The following is a 19,276-nucleotide window of genomic DNA, read 5'->3' on the forward strand; positions in this document are numbered from 1 at the left end:
CTCCCACTCCTGCTCTGAATCAGAGGCCTCAGAGGGAAGCATGGTGGTAAGGGAAGAGGGTTTGGCAAGGTCTGAGAGGAGGGACTGGGTGAAAGAGGAGTGGCAAGCAGAGAGTTCGGCTTCTACTAACTACACATTTTCACAACTTGCCCCCACTGCCCTCTTCTCCCTCTTTAGTACATCTCTTTCTCTTTCTTTCTTTCTCTCTCTCCTTCTCTCTCTCTATATGGTTATTTTCATTAATAATACATAAAGAAGCAAAAAAAAGTCATATCAGAAACAACATCATCAACAACAAAAATAATTTTGAGCTTACTGGTATCTATTGTTGCAAAAAACAGAGGGAGAGTTAGGGCTCATCCACACTTCCGCTAGTCAGCAGTAAACAGCAGGTAATTCAGCAGGCAATTCAGCAGTAAACAGCAGTAAACCGGGGGCGGGGGGGGGCAGGGCAAATGAAAAACATCATATACCCATGCCTAGAAAGCACTGAACAAGCAGAAGTGTGGATAAGCTCTGAGAGAAAGGGTTTTGCAGAAATTTATAGGCAATAAATTTATTAAGGTGCAAGCTTTTTCTTTGGCCCTTCATCATACGTGTTAAGTGTGCAAGTGTGCATTAATTAGCTTGTGTCACCAGTAGGGTTGTCTTGCTAATTGGTCACTGTAACTATTTTGCTTTCATGTAAGCATCACCATCAAAGCTTTTTTGTGTGTGTGCATTTCATTATCCTGTAAATCCTGGTCTCTCATCCATGCATGTATACTGCATATGCTTGCCAATCCAGAATTACACATGATGCATCTGATGAAGTGGACTATGGTCCACAAAAGCTTATGACATAATGAATTCATTAATCTTTAAAGTGCTACAAAAGTCTTGGTTGGTTTATTAACAAGAGCTGAGGGCTCTTCTGCTTATACACAACCAAAGTTATCAAACTTATTCAAAATAAAGGAAAAGAAGCATTTCACTCTATTACTCTAATCCAGTTTAAAACATTTCCAGTCTCCTTAGAAATTATTAACACTCTGCGCTCCTTATCATAACCACATAACTCCTGTGAGTTTATGAAGTACAGCTGGACCCCACACTTCAATATACCATTCTCTTAGCCTTGGAATTTCCAGGATTTAGTATGCACACTCCGGGCAGAATGTTCTTTTAGTGACGTGTTGCAAAGGGGCAAGATCCTCTGCTGTGATCCACAGAAGACAAGGCACATCAGTCTTCTAGCTGGGCAGCACTACATACATTTCATGCTGAAAAATCAGAGGTAACTTGTGTTTAGGTATGTGTTTCAGATCCAGTTGTATCAGTTGCAGTCCAGTTGCTTGGTAATTGAAAGCTGCAACTGATAAAAGCTGCAGAAGTTAGAATAGCAGAATCATAGAATTGTTGAATTAGAAAGGATACCAAGGGTCATCCATTCCAACCCTGTGCAATGTAGGAGTCTCAACTTAATCATGTAACAACTCCCATCATCATCCCTGTCCATTGACAAGGACTAGGCCCAATATTCCAGCCACTACACCACAATGACTTTTTGTGTTCTTGGGGCTGAGAGCCATCTCTGTGTTCTCCCTTGTTCTGAAATGATCTTCTAGGGTGTGGGACAGGACCTTTTTGATTGTGACACCTACACTTTGGAATAGCTTACCTAAGGTAACTTTCCTTGTTAGCTCTTCAGCATTTTAGCAGACAGATGAAACCCTTTTTGTTGTAATAAGTGCTTTTTATATAATCTGCATTTCTTTTAGTAGGGCGACTTCCTGCTCTTCGGGGTTTAATGTGTAGGGTTTTGTCTCTGAACTGTTCTCTGGCATTATTTAAAATTGTATTTGGGTGTCCACCACTACCATAAAGGTCCGGCCGTGAAAGGGGCCAGCCAGATCGATGTGCACCCTCGACCAGGGTGTCTTTGGCGTCTCCCAGGTGTGTCCCTTAGCTGCCGGTGGTGCAGGCCTCGATTCTTGGCACGCTTGACAGGCGGACACCCAGGCAGTGATGGCATCGTCCATGTTAGGCCACCAGACGTAACACCGAGCCAACGTCTTCATTTTGACAATTCCCGGGTGGCCAACGTGCAGAGCCTCCAGGACGCATTGACGGAGTCTTTGGGGAATCATGACGCGGTCTCCCCACAGCAGACAGCCGCGATGAGCCGAGAGTTCATGTTGTCTGGTTGCAAAGGGCTGGAACTCCGATGCAAAAGGCCCTTGTGGCCACCCCCTCCACACCCAGTTGAGCACACGGCTGATGGTGCGATCCTGGGCAGATGCGGAGGCCACAGTGGCAGCCGATACAGGCGCTGCCGGAAGATCCTCAATCAGGAGGAGCGATGAAGCTGGAGCCGGGTCTTCCACAAACGCTGGAAGAGGGCAACGGCTGAGGGCGTCGGCATGGCCCATTGATTTCCCCGGGCGATGGACGAGCCGGTAGTGGTAGGCAGCCAGGAAAACAGTCCATCGCAGCATGCGTGGTGAGAGGACCGGTGGAGTTGGACGATCACCGGCGAGGAGGCCCAGGAGCGGCTTGTGGTCAGTGATGAGGTCAAAAGTCCTGCCATAGAGGTATTCATGGAACCTCTTCACTCCAGCCACAAGTGCCAGTGCCTCCTTGTCAAGCTGGCTGTAATTCCGTTCCATTGGAGATAGTGTCCTGGAAAAGTAGGCGAGCGGTGCTTCTCTTCCGTCTGGAAAACGGTGACTAAGGACAGCGCCGATGCCAAAAGGTGAGGCGTCACAGGCAAGGACCAGCGGCCTGGCTTCACTGTACTGTACCAGCACACTGTCCGATGAAAGGAGAGCCTTGACCGTGTTGAAGGCCGCCGTCTCCCGATGACCCCAGGACCAAGGCGTCTTTGTGCTGAGGAGTCGGTGAAGAGGCTCAGCCACCGTGGCTTTGTGGGGCAGGAACATGTTATAAAAGTTCAGCAGCCCCAGGAACGCCTGCAACTCCGTCTTGTTCTTTGGGATGGGGGCCTGCTGGATAGCGCGGATTTTGGATGTGGTCGGGTGAAGGCCGGAGGCGTCGATAAGATAGCCCAGGAACTCTACCTGTGGAACGGCGATCTGGCACTTCTCCCTCTTTACTTTGAGCCCGGCCTCCTGGAACCTGGTCAGCACGGCACGGAGGCGCTCGAACAGCTGCTGGTGTGAGTCTGCGGACACCAAGACGTCATCAAAATATGGTACCACGCCCGGAAGCCCTTGCAGGAGACGCTCCATAAGGCTTTGGAAGATGCCAGGAGCCACACTCACCCCGAACTGCAACCGGCAGCAACGGAATGCCCCTCGGTGGGTGACGATCGTCTGGGCTTCAGCAGTGGCATCATCGACGGGCAGTTGTTGATAGGCTTGGGCAAGGTCCAGCTTAGCGAAGACCTTACCCTCACCCAGGGAATGCAGCAGGTGTTGAACAACAGGAACTGGGTAAGCGTGCTGCTGAAGTGCCTTGTTGATCGTGCACTTGTAGTCGGCGTAGATTCTCACTGACCCGTCTGGCTTGACAGGCATGACGATGGGGGTTTCCCACTTGGCGTGGTCAACCGGCTCCAAAACTCCTTGGGCGATCAGCTTGTCCAGTTGTTCATCCACCTTAGCCTTGAGAGCAAAGGGAACCCAGCGTGGCTTTAGCTTGATGGGGGCAACTTGTGGATCAAGACTAAAGGAGATGGGCGTATCTGTATATTGCCCCAAAGTGCCATCAAAAACCTCGGCAAAATCTTTGACCAGACCCTCAGTCTCTGCGTTAGAGATGCAGTTGATGCCAGTGACTTCCAGGCCGAGGGCATCAAACCAGTCTAGCCCTAGGAGGCTTGGCCGCTGACCTTCGACCACCACCAGTTGGAGCAGGCCCGAAAAATCCTTGAAGGCAATCCGGAACCGGCCAACACCTGCCACGGGAATGTCGTTTCCCTGGTAGTCTCTCAGGTGTACGCAGTGAGAGTCGAGTTGCCTTTTGGACACTCTGGGTACCAGTCTTTTGATGGTGCTCCAAGACACGATGGACAGGGCAGACCCGGTGTCAATCTCCATGTCACATGGAGCTCCTTCAATGAGCACCGTGACGTTCAGCTTGCGTCGCGTAGGTGAGTTGGTTTGGCCAATCGTGGTTCCAGACGGGCAGCGGCAGTTGGTGAGAGCGAAACAGCTTTCCTTGGCAGACTGGAGTGAAGACTTGGACTTGCAAGTCGGTGAAGGGGGGGTGTCAGACGGAGCCGATCGGCAGACCTTAGCGATGTGGCCCCTTCTGGAACACTTCCTACAGATGGCGTCTCTGAATCGACACTTGGCACGGGAATGGTTGCCTCCGCAGCCGGCACATTCCGGTTGGCCCTTGGACTTCTGTTGGAACTTCCTGCGCTCCCGCTTTGTCTGGTGCACGTCATCGTCTTCACTGGAGGATGCCTCATCACTGCTGGCCTCTTCATGATGCACTGGAACTGGCTTCCTAGCAAGACACGGGCTGCTGGACTTGCGGATCTCCTGGGTGGAGCGTTCAGCAGCTTCTGAGGCCACAGCCTCCTCAATGGCTTTCTGTAGCGTGAGGTCTGGCTTGGCGAGGAGACGCCGTTGCAGATGGATGTCCCGGACCCCGCATACGATTCGATCCATCAGGACATCGTCTAAGTCTTGGAACTCGCAGTGCATTGCAGCCTGTCACAGGGCGGTGGTGTAATTGCTGATTGACTCCCCCTCTGCCTGGTTCCAGTGGTAAAACGCATGGCGGGCAGCAGTCTTGGACGGCTTTGGTGCGTAGTGGTTGCGGAGCTTCTCTTGGATCGTGTCCCATGGTGTTGCCTGGACTGCTTCAGGCGCAACCAATGCTCGAGCCGTCTCAAACACCTCAGGCCCACAGAGGCTGAGGAAAAGGCCCCGCTTCCGATCCTTTGATACTGCTGTCAGCTCGTTGGCTTGGAGGTAGCAGTCAAACCGAGTGAGGTAGGAGTCCCATGATTCAGAGGCTGGCGCAAACGGCGGTAGAGGCACAAGTGAAGCCATGATTCCGATGCCGGAGAGAAGGGTGATGGATGGAACACAGTGCACTCGCCAGAACGGTCAGCTCTGAATTGGTTCTGTCCAGTGATTTCGCTCAGTGATTTCACTCTGTGATTCAGCTCAGTTCAGAGGATGGCCGCATCTGGCTGTGCTCTGATGTCCACCGATCCCACCTTCGTCGCCAGTGTTAAATAGTGGATAGACATAGCAGACGACACAGCGATTTCTCCAAAGCAGCTCTTTATTTTGTAAGATGGAACAGAAACTGAACAGCAAACAGCTCAGCCGGCCTGCTTTTATAGGCAGCCGGCTATCAACATTGTAGCAACAACAACCCAGGGTTTCCCGCCTAAAATAACTGACGTGGACCTGAGTGAAAACTATCTACAGTATCCCCCTGCTGGCCCAGGGTGAGAACTTCAGTACATAACACCATTTTTTGCATTTAAATTGCTCCAACACTTGAGGTTTATAGGAAAAATGCAATTCAGGGATTAGCTTTTTAACAACAACAACAACATGATAATTGTTTTTTTTAAATTTGTTATGCAGTTTAAAAAACCACACATAACATGAACTAACTTTGGCACCATCTGGCCTTTCCATAATTCCCCCCCCCCCCTGTTAAGACAACTCGTGTGGCCTGCCATTTCCACAAACCAAAGTAGCAAGGCCTTTTATGTCTACTTTGGAAACAACTTTGAGTACATCCTGCATTATTCATATAGCTGTTGTTTCTTCCCCAGCTGTTAAAGGACTTTGAGTACTGGTCAAGCTTACCACAATTTTCACATACACAAATACACATACATATTTGCAAACAATAGCAAGTGAGTTACACAAATGTGACCTCCTTGTGAAATGGAACGTTAGTCATGTTTTTTAAAAAAAGGTTTGTTTCAGCTAGTTACTTTTGCTTTGGGGGCGGGGAGAGAAGAAGCCCAGGGGCCCAAATCTGGAATGTGCTCCTGATATGGATAGGGGGCCTGCACCAACTTCCTGCTAAAAATCCACCCCAATATTTTTTTTTTACCCCAGAGGTGCTGTTTTCAGTAAACAGCATCTTTGTGACCAAAGAAAAGTCAAGCAAGATTTTTCTGGCAGGAATCCTTTGGGTGCAGATGAACAAGCAGGTTGCAATGGTGTAAAAGCGTAATTGGTCCCCCTGACAGCTTGTGGGCCCTCAGGAGATGCCCATTCATGCTCACACTTGATGCTGCCCCTTAACTATCTTTGTTCAACTTATACCCATTAGATCCTTCCCTCAAGAGCAGCAGCAGGGACCATGCCTTTGTCCTTTTCTGCATGTCAGCCCTTCAGATAGCTGAAGAGTGCTTCATGTTGACACTTGCACCCCATCATCTCTTCTCAAGGCTAAACAGATCCACTTCTCTTAACCATATCCCTTATCATCTCTGCTTCCCTTCTCTGGTACCCAGAACCGAACATTGCACTCCAGATGAGTTGTACTCCTCCTTCAGTCATTTCCTGTTGGATGCTTTTAGGGGGTGCTTTTTGGCAAGGCAGGTGCTTGTTTGCAAACTCTTAAGATGGATTTCCTCCCCTTCCTCCTAGGGTCAACCAGGACCAATTGGGAACCAAGGACGGATGGGTGTTCCAGGGTTTACTGGGCCAGAAGGCTTGAGGGGGCCAAAGGGAGAGAGAGGGAGCACAGGTGCCCCAGGTACAGCTGGACTGAAGGGAGATAAGGTAAGTTTATCCATTCCTCTGAGCTTTCTGAATCCTTAAAGACATCCCTGTTTTTACTCACTTACTGCTGGAATGGCAAAGTGCTGTCTTGTTCATGCCCTGTAGAAGTATGGGGTACACATAGAGCAATATCAAAATCACTGAAGATCACAATTACCTAGCACATAATACAAATTTGGCTATTTCATATGGCTTCATTATGAATTGGGTACCATAATCCCAAAAAAGTTCTTTTTGGCTTAGATTAAAACTTGAGCCATGAAAACCTGTTCCTGTCATCACCACCATTTAGTGCTTTATATCCTGCAGTGGTTTAGTGTCAGGGACCCTGGCAAATGTAATTACTAAAGATCCAGGTATCCTTGGGAAATCACATTTCCCAGAGCCCACAACACATGGGACAATGTCACTGCAGCATATTGGAAACTAGTGAGAGGGAGATTTTGCAGAAAGGCCTCCAGGAGGCAAGACAACTTTTCTACTGCTGCTTCTAGAAGGAACATGTGGTGAAAGGGTACTGAAGTTTATGGGTTTTAGGAGGTAGGCATTGTCTTTGGACTCCCAGTGATATTATTGGGAGTGTTCCAGGTCCAAATTTTGAAACAGAATATGTTTATTAGGCCTGTGCAGGTTTGTATATATGTGGCGGAGCCAGCTAATTCTAGTTTTGCCTCCATCTTCCTTACTGCTGAATTTGACAAAGGCAGCAAAGGAGGACATTGACAGGCAGTGATACTCCCTAGGCTGGTTGTAAATTAGCTGGATGAGGGCAGAGTGTAGTTGGTGGGGCAATGGTCCATTTGCCCTGAATACCAGCCTCCACTGTTTAAAAGAAGAAGAAGAGCAGAAGATATTCAGAGATCATTCTGCAAAATGACGCCCCACCCCCTCGGGAGCTGATGGAAAAGAAAGTTCTCAGGGGGGTAGACCTCTTCCGAGAAGTTTTGGCTCAGTTCTAGCCAAGTAACTATTCCCCAGCCTCCCATTTGCTTATGGAAATACTTTTAAAATATGGCCAAGAGAGCAATTTGGCAAACAGCTCCGTGGAGTAATATCATTTAATCAGAAAGAATGGAGGGCAAGGCACAGAAGCCAAGAAGAGGCAAAGCTCACAAACTGGTGCTTGAAGGAGAATTTAATTGGCCGCTCACTGTGTTTGGACAAAGTGTGCTGGTTCTAATCCTTTGTATACCAAAACTCTGAAATGGCACCTTTTGATTCAAGAGAATCTACCCGAAGAAAGACATTTTGTTGAAATGTGTTAGGCAGAGTATTTGTACCAATAAATTCTCCTTCAGCCATCAGTCTGAAGTTTCTATTTTTGAATTCCTTCTTTCACTACAGCCGGGCTAGGGAACCTTTTGCAGTATATCGGCTTCATAAGGAACCTCTCAGGAAGCACATCACAGTGGGTCTTGCCCGGCCAGATCAAGGTGGCTGGGGACCCTGGTGCGGTTTCCCAAATAGAGTCCCCCCCCCCCACACACAAAGGGATGCACCAGAAAATACTTTTTGAGATGTCTTAAATTGACTGTAAGGGACGCGGGTCACGCTGTGGGTTAAACCACAGAGCCTAGGACTTACCGATCAGAAGGTTGGCAGTTCAAATCCCCGCGACAGGGTGAGCTCCCAATTGCTCGGTCCCTGCTCCTGCCAACCTAGCAGTTCGAAAGCACTCAAAGTGCAAGTAGATCAATAGGTACTGCTCCGGCGGGAAAGTAAACGGAGTTTCCGTGCGCTGCTCTGGTTCGCCAGAAGCAGCTTAGTCATGCTGGCCACATGACCCGGAAGCTGTACGCCGGCTCCCTTGGCCAATAAAGCGAGATGAGCTCCGCAACCCCAGAGTCGGCCATGACTGGACCTAATGGTCAGGGGTCCCTTTACCTTTACCTTAAATTGACTGTAATCATTAAGCTTTCATTTACTACAAAAAATATTCAGAGCATTTCATGTCTCTTGGCCAAACACAAACAATTTAGGTGGTCTTAGTAAACAACAACACCACTGAAAATACTCAGAGCATATGCAGTTTTGTATTTTAAACTCACGATTCATCGTTTTCACTCACTTCTTAGCTTAAGAAAGAATATTGACAAGCTGGAATGTGTTCAGAGGAGGGCAACCAAGATGATCAGGGTTCTTTCTAGTTTAAAAGAGTTTTGCTTTTTGTTTTTTGCAAAAGGAGGTAGGTCCTAAAATATACATTTCAGGTGTTTAAGAAAAGGGTAAATAGACAAATAGATCAGTTGATCACCTGTGACTAGTCCATCTTTATTCTAAACTACCATAAATTGCTAACAGAGTTCAGATCTATGGATCAGATGAAACATCAACTGCCTCTTTTTAATCCTTTCAGGGCCCAATGGGAGTCCCCGGATTTCCAGGAATATCCGGAGTTCCTGTAAGTCTCTGTGTTTTAAAAAATTAAGTATAAAGTTTTTAAATAATGCTGCTGTTTGTATTGTTTTGCTTTTCCCATGCCCCCAGAAAATGCATAGTCATTTATCTGAGCTAAAAAGCAGGCTGCATCTCATCATATTTCCCGTAAACTGTGTATAGGCAAATCACTGTTGTATAATTCAGGTAAGTAATATAATAAGCGCACAGGATTAATAAATGCAATCATTACTGTTAAACATCAATAAACCATAAGCCGAACGAATCTCCCAGTTCCACCTTTCTTATATTTCACATGGAGAAACTGGCTAGTACCAATTTACTTTTTTTTGTTAATGCCGTGAACACGGACAGTTCCCAATGCTTGAAAAAATGTGGTACGGTTTCCAGTGCAGTCCCATTCCAATCTGTGTGAGGACTGGATGTGATTGCTGCAGAACACTTATGGGTTCCTTTAAGGGAACTGGAAAGCCTTTGCACAGTGGGAGTCCTTGCAGGAGGGAAAGGGCCACCAAAGGTCGTGTAGGAAATGTTGACCGCCAGGTAAGTTTCTGTCTTTCCGTGTTGATGCAGCTGGGCCGATGAAATCTCTTGGCAGCAGCCGCTGCAGCCGCCTGTGTTTATGAACTGTTAACCACAGATGTACGGGAGAAGCAGCCCTCTAAAAATCCCCCACCCTGCAGCATGTGTTTAGTTTTTCCCATGGAACAAGGTTCAGTAGTTTGGAAAGCGAGATGCAAGGTTTATACCATTTCAGCTGAATATACAAGGCTTGCTAAATGGAAACAACACAGTGAAATAGTGCATGGAATGGCTTCTATCAGTTCTGTTTAAAAGTGTTTGGGGGCAGGGGAGGAACCTCAGGCTATTTTAAAGGCAAGATCTGGAACTCACCAGAGGGGCCCCCTCCAGCTCTCATAATATACAGAGCTGCTTATTAAATTGGGCTAGCGTTCATCCTTGAGTGAATCTATCCCCCCCCCTTTTTTCAATGTTTATTCAGTTCCTCTGGAAAAGTTTAGAAGGCAGGCCATTCCCAGGCACTGTGTTAGAAAAAGGTGTCACTGTGTCATCCGTAACACCCTCTATTGTAATCTCTTTAATCTGAATTGATAGAGCAGGAACATTTGGTATAGTGGCTTGTATCCAATGTAGCGCTGAGGGCACCACACTTGCTTTTGCCCTACGGCTTTGATGTTAGTCTTAAACTTTTATACTTGTAAGTTTTTTTATATGTATAATTGTAAGTCACATTATGTAGTAAGCATACATTTAACAGCAGCAGCAAGAGGGAAGAGACCATGCCATTTCAGGGAGGGAATCCACTTTTGAACACAACAGTGCTTTCAATTTTGTTTATCATTTCTCAACTGCATTAGTCTGTGATTTTCTTCACCTGAAATCTGGCATTGTGTAGTCCATTCTACCATCTCATTCTGCTGCTCTGCAGCTATTTAGTGCCCAAATGAGCAGACTTAATGCAAAGCATGAATTGACCTATAGCAATGACAGGTACAATTTGAGCTCATCATCTCTGTAAGCTCAATCTCAAATCAAGAAAGCTACTCCAGGATGTTTATAATATTGTAGAAGCTGCAGATAATGTAGCCCACAAACAGTCTGTAGTATTATCTAGTTATCTACTTGTGGATAGGAGCTGCTGGCCTTTATTTGCAAACACATATAAGTATCATTTCCACTGAATGAGCTTGTCCCTAGAGATATCTGCAGCCTTCTGGCTATAAATCTAAATACATAAAGATATGTATAAAGAATTGCACGTGTTTGCTTTGAATAGTCACAGTTCAATGTTTATATTTTATTACTGTATGGTGTGTTGACACAAGATACTTTACTCCTAAACCGCATACAAGAGATTACAATAGCAGACCCCCCTGCTTTTAAAGGGAGTAGCTTTTAAACAGAGAGGAAGCTGGGCAAGGGATGTACCAAGAACTGCACATCAGGAGTTTCCACCAGTGTGGGCTAATTTTCCCAATAATCCTTTAGCAGGACCTTTGCCAACTCCTAATTTCATTTTATTTTATTGTTGTTACTGCCAGCACAGTTTGAACTGCTGCAGTTTATACATTAAATGCATTAGCCAGACAATACCTTCTGGAGAGTGTGAAACAAAGAAAATATCTTTTAAAACCCACACAGCTACTTGGGGGGCATTTCATACACAGCCCCCCATACATCTCTGCGATGATTGAGATTGGGGGAAAACTCCTCCCAGTTTGAAAAGCAGCCCACCCACAAATCAGCACAGTATAGTTGGAACTGGCTTATTTGTATACAGGTTGTATCTCAAATAGCACCATGTTAAAGTCACCTGGTGGTGTGCTTGTTCTGCCAGCGGAACCTTGTTCTGCAAGATCTAAGCAGGTTGCCAGTAACTTTGTATTGTTTTAATTATTTATTTCATAAAATTTATATGCTGCTTAGGGACGCGGGTAGCGCTGTGGGTTAAACCACAGAGCTTAGGACTTGCCGATCAGATGGTCGGCAGTTCGGATCCCCGCAACAGGGTGAGCTCCCGTTGCTCAGTCCCTGCTCCTGCCAACCTAGCAGTTCGAAAGCACGTCAAAGTGCAAGTAGATAAATAGGTACCGCTCTGGCGGGAAGGTAAACGGCTTTTCTGTGCACTGCTCTGGTTCACCAGAAGCGGCTTAGTTATGCTGGCCACATGACCCGGAAGCTGTACACCGGCTCCCTCGGCCAATAAAGCGAGATGAGCTCCGCAACCCCAGAGCCAGCCACGACTGGACCTAATGGTCAGGGGTCCCTTTACCTTTTTATATGCTGCTTGATTGTCCAGGGGCGGGGAGGGGGTGGACCTCTGAAAGTGGTTTACAAAGAAACAATGAAATTATCAATAAAAACAGTTGAAATCAGCTTAAATAGTTCAAACAGTTTAGAACGTTCAAAGATAAAGTAGAAACAGGTTAGAACATGTCAATGTTTGACATATCCAGAGATGCTTACCTGAACAGAAATGTTCTTCACAGATTCTGAAAAGAGTTCAGTGAAGATGCCTGGCTGGTGTCAGTAAGCAGGGAGTTCCACAGTGAAATATCTATTTCTTGCAGAAGCATTGGAATCTTTTGTTGTGCAATGTTAGAACTCACCTTCACACTGGCAGAGAACATTGGCTATATCCTCTATTAGATCCCCTCCTCTGACAGTGGGCTCCCTTGGGTTTACCTGGCAGTAGTAGGCAGCAACAGCACTCTAGGTACATTTGTGGGAGTTGGAGTCCAACAACATCTTTAGGACCACAGGCTCCCCACCACTGCTTTGCAAAATCAGCCTATCCCTGACGTGACCAACATTGTGCCCACTAGTGGTTCTTGAACTCCCATCAGCCCTGGCCAGCCCCAGGGCTGATGGGAGTTGTAGTCCAAAAACATCTAGAGGGTTGGCTACCTCTGGGATGTGGTATACTTTGTTTATCAATGATGTCTGTCAGACAAGTGGTAATGCTATGCAAAAACCTTGAATAAGCTCTGCCTCTCAGTTCTTGAGAGTTTGATATGGTGGTTTTGGTTCATACAATACTGAGAGAGTAACCCAGATTAAGTAGGACCCTTCAGAATTATGTGCCCTTTACAGTGAGGATCCAGAGGTGCTCATTTTCTTAAAGCTACAGCTGCTGCCATCTAGCGTCACAATTCTCTTCAGAGCAAGAATAGCCCTTAGGAAAGAGCACAGAGATAAACCCATCAGTCCTTCTTTTTCGTGTTTGAATGTTGTCTTATGGTGCCCCCAAACTGGCAGAATTTTGCAGGAGGGATTAAAGGAGCATGCAGAGATATTTAGGTGCATACAATTAAAAGTGGATTAAAATGCTCTGTCAACCAAGTGCAACAAATCCACTTTTAAAAAGGAGTGGAGTACAGCAGACTTGCAGCTTGCACACATTTAACTTGCACAACCACAGCTTTACATGCTTGGTGACAGGCCAGCGGACACAGAACAAATTAAACACACACGGAGTGGGAAGAGCTTTTCAAGCTCTTCACCTTGCTTACCAAGCTCTGGGAAGGTCCCGTAAGAGCTTTAGAGGCCTCTGCAAAATCTCCTGGGGCCATCTGAGATCTGCCAAAGGCCTCCAGAGCCTGAGCAAGACCTTCCCAGAGCCCAATAAGTCAGGAAGAGAGCTTGAAAAGCTCTTTCCACACTGGGCTTTCCTGCCACAGAAAGAGCTTTTATGTTCCTCACCTTGCATGAGGCATGCCTACTTTGAAAAGGTATGGATGGTCACATGAGGGAAGCTCGGGGTTGTTCTGACTGTACCTGATTTTGGCTTTATGTGCTTACCCTTCCCAATCTAATCTCAAGTGAAGCTTAATAATTTCACAAAATGTACATTTTCTATAAAAAACAAAACAGGTGATTGGATATCCTCACATTCTATCTTGCCCCTTAAAGCGGGCACCTGGGGAGGAGACTTTTCAGTTTTCAGTGCCACTGGAACTGTGAGTCAAATGCAACCTGCCTCTGAATGTGGAGGCTTCATATCATATTTGGAAACTTAAGCTAGTGCAGAATTCAGCGGCCATGTTGCTCACTGGGACAAGATGGTTTGAGCATATTACACCAATCCTGGTCTAACTGCACTGGCTGCTGATTAGTTTCCAGGACCAATTCAAAGTGCTGGTTTTGACCTATAAAGCCTTAAGTGGCTCAGAACCACCATACCTCAAGGACTGCCTCTCCCCATATAAACTGACCCAGACTCTGCATTCATCATCTGAGGCCCTTCTTCATGTGCCTCCTCCCTGGGAGGTTGGGAGGGTGGCTTCTGGTCCATGGGGAACTACTAAAAACCATCCACAGGGTGTTCTCCATGATCGACTTGAGACATGCAGAATGAGGCAGCCCTTAAAGCATCCAGAGGTTGGGGAGTTCTGATTATGTATAAATCAGAATTACCCATCCTGAGAGCTTTTGTGTTCATTTCCCTGTAGACTGCAGATCTGCAAGTGTGTTCCTTTGCTCTCTCCAGTGCGCTTGCTATTGCAAATGCATGATAAAGAACACTGTAAGTGTATCACCACTGGGTTCTGAGTTAGGGCACGTAGGTTATTATTGTTCAGCTATGCTTTTGTAAACCATTTTATTTTTGTCTCTTTGGCTAAATCAATTTTTTTTATTAGTTTTGATAAACTGATTCCTCTTACAGCAACTGTTTACATTATTGTACATTTTTTTAAAGTTCAAAGATATTTGCAAAATGCTAATCTTAATGCACTATTTCCCTTTTCTCTCTTTGCACAGGGACACCCTGGTCAGCCAGGAAACAGAGGCTTGCCTGGCCTGGATGGCTGTAATGGCACTATTGGGAGTCCTGGGGTTCCAGGACCAGATGGATTTCCTGGTGTGCAAGGTCCCCCGGTAATTCGTTGTACTGCCTTATGTTAGGTAGGGCTGCCATATGTCTAAAATTTCCCGGACATAGCCGGGATTCAGCTGTCGGAAACAGCACCCTGGCAGAAATAGCTTCAATGCACACAGGTGGAAATCCAGACATATGGCAGCCCATGTCAGAAGTGTAGATTTTGGTGTACAGTGGGTCGGGTTGCGAACGTGATCCGTGCAGGATGCACATTCGCAACCCACAGCGTCTGCAACCCACAGCAGCTCATTTGTACACATGTGGGTTGTGATTTGGCGCTTCTGCGCATGCGCGACCACCAAAACCCGGAAGTAACCCGTTTCAGTAATTCCGGGTTTTGGCGGTCTGCAACCCGAAAAAACGCAGCCTGAAGTGTCTATAACCCGGGGTATAACTGTATTTCCTTTTCACTCTTTGAAATATGGCAACCCTATGTTTGGAGAGCTGGGAAGGCATTCTGTCCAAAACTATGGAAAGCCACTGTCATTTGGAATAGGCAGTCATGGGTTACAGGGAACAGTGGTGTGGTGTAAGGTAGTTTTGCAGTTAAGTCAGGGGTGGGGAACCTTTTTGAGCCTGAAAGCCACATGCCCCTGCTGGCAACCTTTCTGAAGGTGGGTGAAGTCAGATGCAAATGTGGGGAAAGTGATGGATATAACTGCTACCTTCCTAGCATGGAGTGCATCACATCCCATGTATAGTTCAGAGGTTTCTACACACACCCACACCCACACCCACACACACACACACACACACACCACACACATCCCTTGCTCATCTCTCCAGCTCTTCCCAGGCAAACAAGAGGCACTGTCCCAGTCCAAGAACATATTCAGACCTGGCAAAAGCACTCAAGGAGGTTGTGGCCTTGGGAGAGTTCTGGGAGGTACAAGGTGAACAATTGGGTCCTGCTTATATCCATTTGCTTTTTGGCACTGGTTTCAGGAACGTTCATGTTTTTCCTTTCTACCCCTGCCCCTTGTTTTTTTTAAGAGAAACAAACATGCTTGACTGGTTGGATTTTTTGTTTTTATGTGTCTATATAGGGTGACCCTGGACCAAAGGGGCCAAAAGGCGAGCCTTCTTTTGCCCAGGGAGTTTTTAAGGGAATGAAGGTAAGATATGTTCAAACAAGGGAGAAATGGAAGCATGCATAATACTTTCTCCAGCCTTCTCAAACCTGGCACCCTCCAGATATTTTGCACTACGACTGTGCTGACTGGGGCTGATGGGAGCTGTAGTTCAAAGCATCCAAAAGGCACCAGGGACTCAGCTATACAGCTGCAAATACAATGTTTTAAGTGTGTTGTAAAATGTATTATACAAATGTGACACGAGATGGTGATGGTGAGCCATGAGAAATTTAATATATTTTTCAAACCTTTTTTTAAAAAAAATCACATTTTTTAAAATATGTGTCTAGATTCCACCCAGGCTGAGGAAAGCTGGTCCAAGACATTTCATTTTGTTGCTTGTGTTATGGTTGGGGGGGGGGCATTTTCTGCAAGTGACTGCAATCAACTGTTTACAATTTTCATACCTGTTTGTATCACTCATGCATACAGGGCATAAATGAATAGAAATGTATATTTTATTTTTGACATTTAAAAATAATTTTGCCTCTATGTGAGGCTTAATCATGGATTTTTATTTCTGAATGTTTATCTGAGCCAGTAAGGTAGATGTTTCACTCAGTAATGTTGCATCTTAGCATGTAGGTAATAGTTAACCAGTTGTTGTGATAATGGTAGTAAGAGTAGTAGTATCATCATCATCATCTGCATTAAAGCATTTGTTTGAATATTTAATTTCGGCTTCATCAAAGGCTATTGTTGTTGTTTAGGGAGAAAGAGGTCGTTCCGGATTGGATGGTGCAGTTGTAAGTTGGTTTTCCATACACTCTCATTTCTGACAAAAGCTTTGAATCTTGTCAAGCAGCTCCTTAAGAGAACCAAAATGCATCTTTGTGTTATTTATGTTTGCTGTCCTGGGATTGTGCTGTTTATTTGAAATGCTGAATACAGATATCATCATCCCAAAGACCGTGAGCATTTCTGGATGGTGTGGGATCAATTCTCATACTATGTCAGCTTTTATAGCTGCGCACCAAGTTCTAGTTGCTCATACCACACGTGGAGTACTGCCTATGTTAAGGCTGATGGCATGTGCTGAACTCCGCTTGCACTTATTTTTAGTGCACTGTTGTGATCCTTAGTTTTCTTCTTGGGACCACCCATGAAAGAGCATGCTAGAGATTCAAGCTCACCAAATTCTGCTCACGCCATTGATCTGCAAATAACTGCTGCACTGTATGACAACGGCAGGTGGATCTGGTGTACACAGTGGACTAGTACACACAGAACAATTTCAGCTTAATGAACCATGGTTCTTAATTGAGGACAAGTGTCATGCCCACTTGCTCCCTCCTTTCCTCACGCATTGATTTTGATGCTCCAGTTGTGGTTTCGTGTTCCATCCATTACAGAATCAAATCCCGGTTTCGCATTCTAGTTCGTAAACTGAGATTAAGCCACAGTTTCTCAGTTCACATGTAATGTGAAACTATTGTTTCCACTATCCACAGTAGAAGCAGCCCAAGAGATGCACAAGGGAAGGGAGGAGTAACAGCAAACTGCATTGGCACTATTTCTGTTCTCACAATTTTAAAGATGAGATCACTATTTCTGAACCAGCAAAGCAGCTACCATAACAAATAAGTAGGAATAACCATTCCCTAAAATGGGAAGGATTATTCTCCATTAATTTGCCTGCATATGATTTTTTGTGCACAAGGGAATAATACATGCATATATGGCCCATTATTCTCTACCCAAAAAGCCTATGATATTGCAAGTTATATTTCCTAATGTTTCTTTTTCCAGGGACCTAAAGGTTTCCCTGGCCCTACTGGTCCTATTGGCCCAGGTGGGCTACCTGGCTTTCCGGTAAGTCACTCTTTCTGTTTGCCCTCCTTGCCATTAATTATAATGTTTCCTGCTATAGTCATTTCGCTATATTCTTTTTTTTTTTTTTTTTTTGGTCAGTTGTGCAGAGCTATATTTTTGCTACTAATGTTGGTAGCTTAAATTTTTAGGTGTTATTTTTATAGCAGTCCATAATGTTAAAATAGTTTCTTTGAGAAAACACACAAGTGCAGTTAATGAATGACTGATCGTGGAAATGAAGCGCCTCCCTCCTTTCCCAGAGACAATGCAGCAATTCATCATTGAGGCCGAGACCCTAAGTGCACTTAACTAGAGTTTAGTTGTATTGCTGCTCTTTGAACCTGTGAATGGTTTATATTTTCTATGGAGCAGAGTAACCAAAGTGATGCCCTCCAGATGTTGTTGGACTCAGCTGTGCTTCAGTGGTTCTGCTCCTATCTCCAGGGCTGCTTTGGTGCCATGGAAGTTGCCCTGTGGTCATCCCAGAGGGCTCCGTCTCTTCCCCTAGGCTAAAATCTGTATGGCGTTACTGGGAGCTGTCATGAGGAGACTTGGAAGGAAGTGTCATCAATATGCAGATTACACCCATCTCTGTCTCTCTGGTCCACCTGAATTGGGAAAGGTGGTTGAGGTGTTAGACTGCTGCATGGAGGTGGGGATGGGCTGAGTTTGAGCCCAGTAAACTGAAGCTGAATCATGAAAAAACAGAAGTATTAATGTGTCCCAGGTCCTCACTTTGCAGAGGTGATGAAACAGCCTATTCTGGACAGGGTTGCACTCCCATGGATGCAGCAGCTCTGCAGTTTGCGGTCGCTCCTGGATTGAACACTGTCACTGAGCTCTAGGAATACCTTTTTCCAGTTATGACTGGTTCACCATCCTTATTGGGGAGGAGATGCTTTGGCCTTGGACGCACACACCATTATTTAAAAGTTAGGGCAACATTTAGTGGCATGGGTGAGTGGGGAGGAAAGAGGCCGTTTCACTTCCCACCAGAATTAGGGGAGAGATGTGTCATCTGCTCTCACCCGTTCATTCTCTGTGCTTCTGTGCTTACATTTGCAGTATACTCTACAGTAAACAAGTGTTAATTTTTGGATAGTAAGACAGACACCCACCCTTCATTTCTTTTTGTGCCTGTCTTTGCTTCTTCTTTTTCTGTTTTCATGCCCATGCCTTTAAAAAAATTGACATCCCAGCCAAGTGTAAATTCCTATATGTAATTTTTTTTGTTTTCTTTTTTTACATTTAGGGGCCACCAGGTCCACCTGGCCCCCCAGGTCCTGTGGTAAGTATGTTTGACTATTGCCTTGATTCTTGGATTTTAGACATTTCCATTCATTAGATAAGTAACGTTGTTGTTTTTCTTTGCATCCTTTAAGCAACATCAAAGCTTTTGGATGAAATATGGTTGTCCAGCTTCAGGCATGCTTGGAGGAAACTATTACATATACTTATCTGGATCCATTCCAACCTGGCTTCAGGCCTGGGCATGGAACTGAAACTGCCTTGGTCATCCTGGTTGATGGCATTTGCTGGGAGAGAGATGCAGGAAGTTCAGCTTTGCTTGTTCTCCTTAATCTCTCAGGGATTTTTGATACTGTTGACATGGAGTCTCTGGCGGTACTGTGTTTCAGTAGTTCTGCTCCTTCATCCAGGGCCGTTTCCAGAAAGCAGTCAAAAGAAACTACTATTCGATGCCATGAGAACTTTTCTGTGGTGTCCTGTAGGTTCCATCTTCTCCCCATGCTATTTAAGATATATAGAAAGCCACTGGGAGCTGTTATCTTGAGTGTCAGCAATTTGTGGACGACACTCAT

At 45.6% G+C, this 19,276-nt stretch overlaps 1 protein-coding gene across 3 annotated transcripts in view; it reads left to right on the plus strand.

Annotated features, from left to right (window-relative positions):
• COL4A6 (collagen type IV alpha 6 chain) overlaps positions 1-19,276 on the plus strand; it is a 179,673-nt gene that overhangs the window by 102,663 nt on the left and 57,734 nt on the right. For all 3 annotated transcript variants that reach the window (XM_053373885.1, XM_053373887.1, XM_053373886.1), the window contains exons 5-11: positions 6,579-6,713; positions 9,070-9,114; positions 14,394-14,510; positions 15,558-15,626; positions 16,355-16,390; positions 17,394-17,456; positions 18,709-18,744. In XM_053373885.1, the coding sequence (XP_053229860.1) occupies positions 6,579-6,713; positions 9,070-9,114; positions 14,394-14,510; positions 15,558-15,626; positions 16,355-16,390; positions 17,394-17,456; positions 18,709-18,744 (501 nt within the window). The remainder of the gene's footprint in view (positions 1-6,578; positions 6,714-9,069; positions 9,115-14,393; positions 14,511-15,557; positions 15,627-16,354; positions 16,391-17,393; positions 17,457-18,708; positions 18,745-19,276) is intronic.

This window comes from Podarcis raffonei, chromosome Z (genome assembly GCF_027172205.1).
Source record: "Podarcis raffonei isolate rPodRaf1 chromosome Z, rPodRaf1.pri, whole genome shotgun sequence".
Classification (NCBI taxonomy): Eukaryota; Metazoa; Chordata; class Lepidosauria; order Squamata; family Lacertidae; genus Podarcis; species Podarcis raffonei.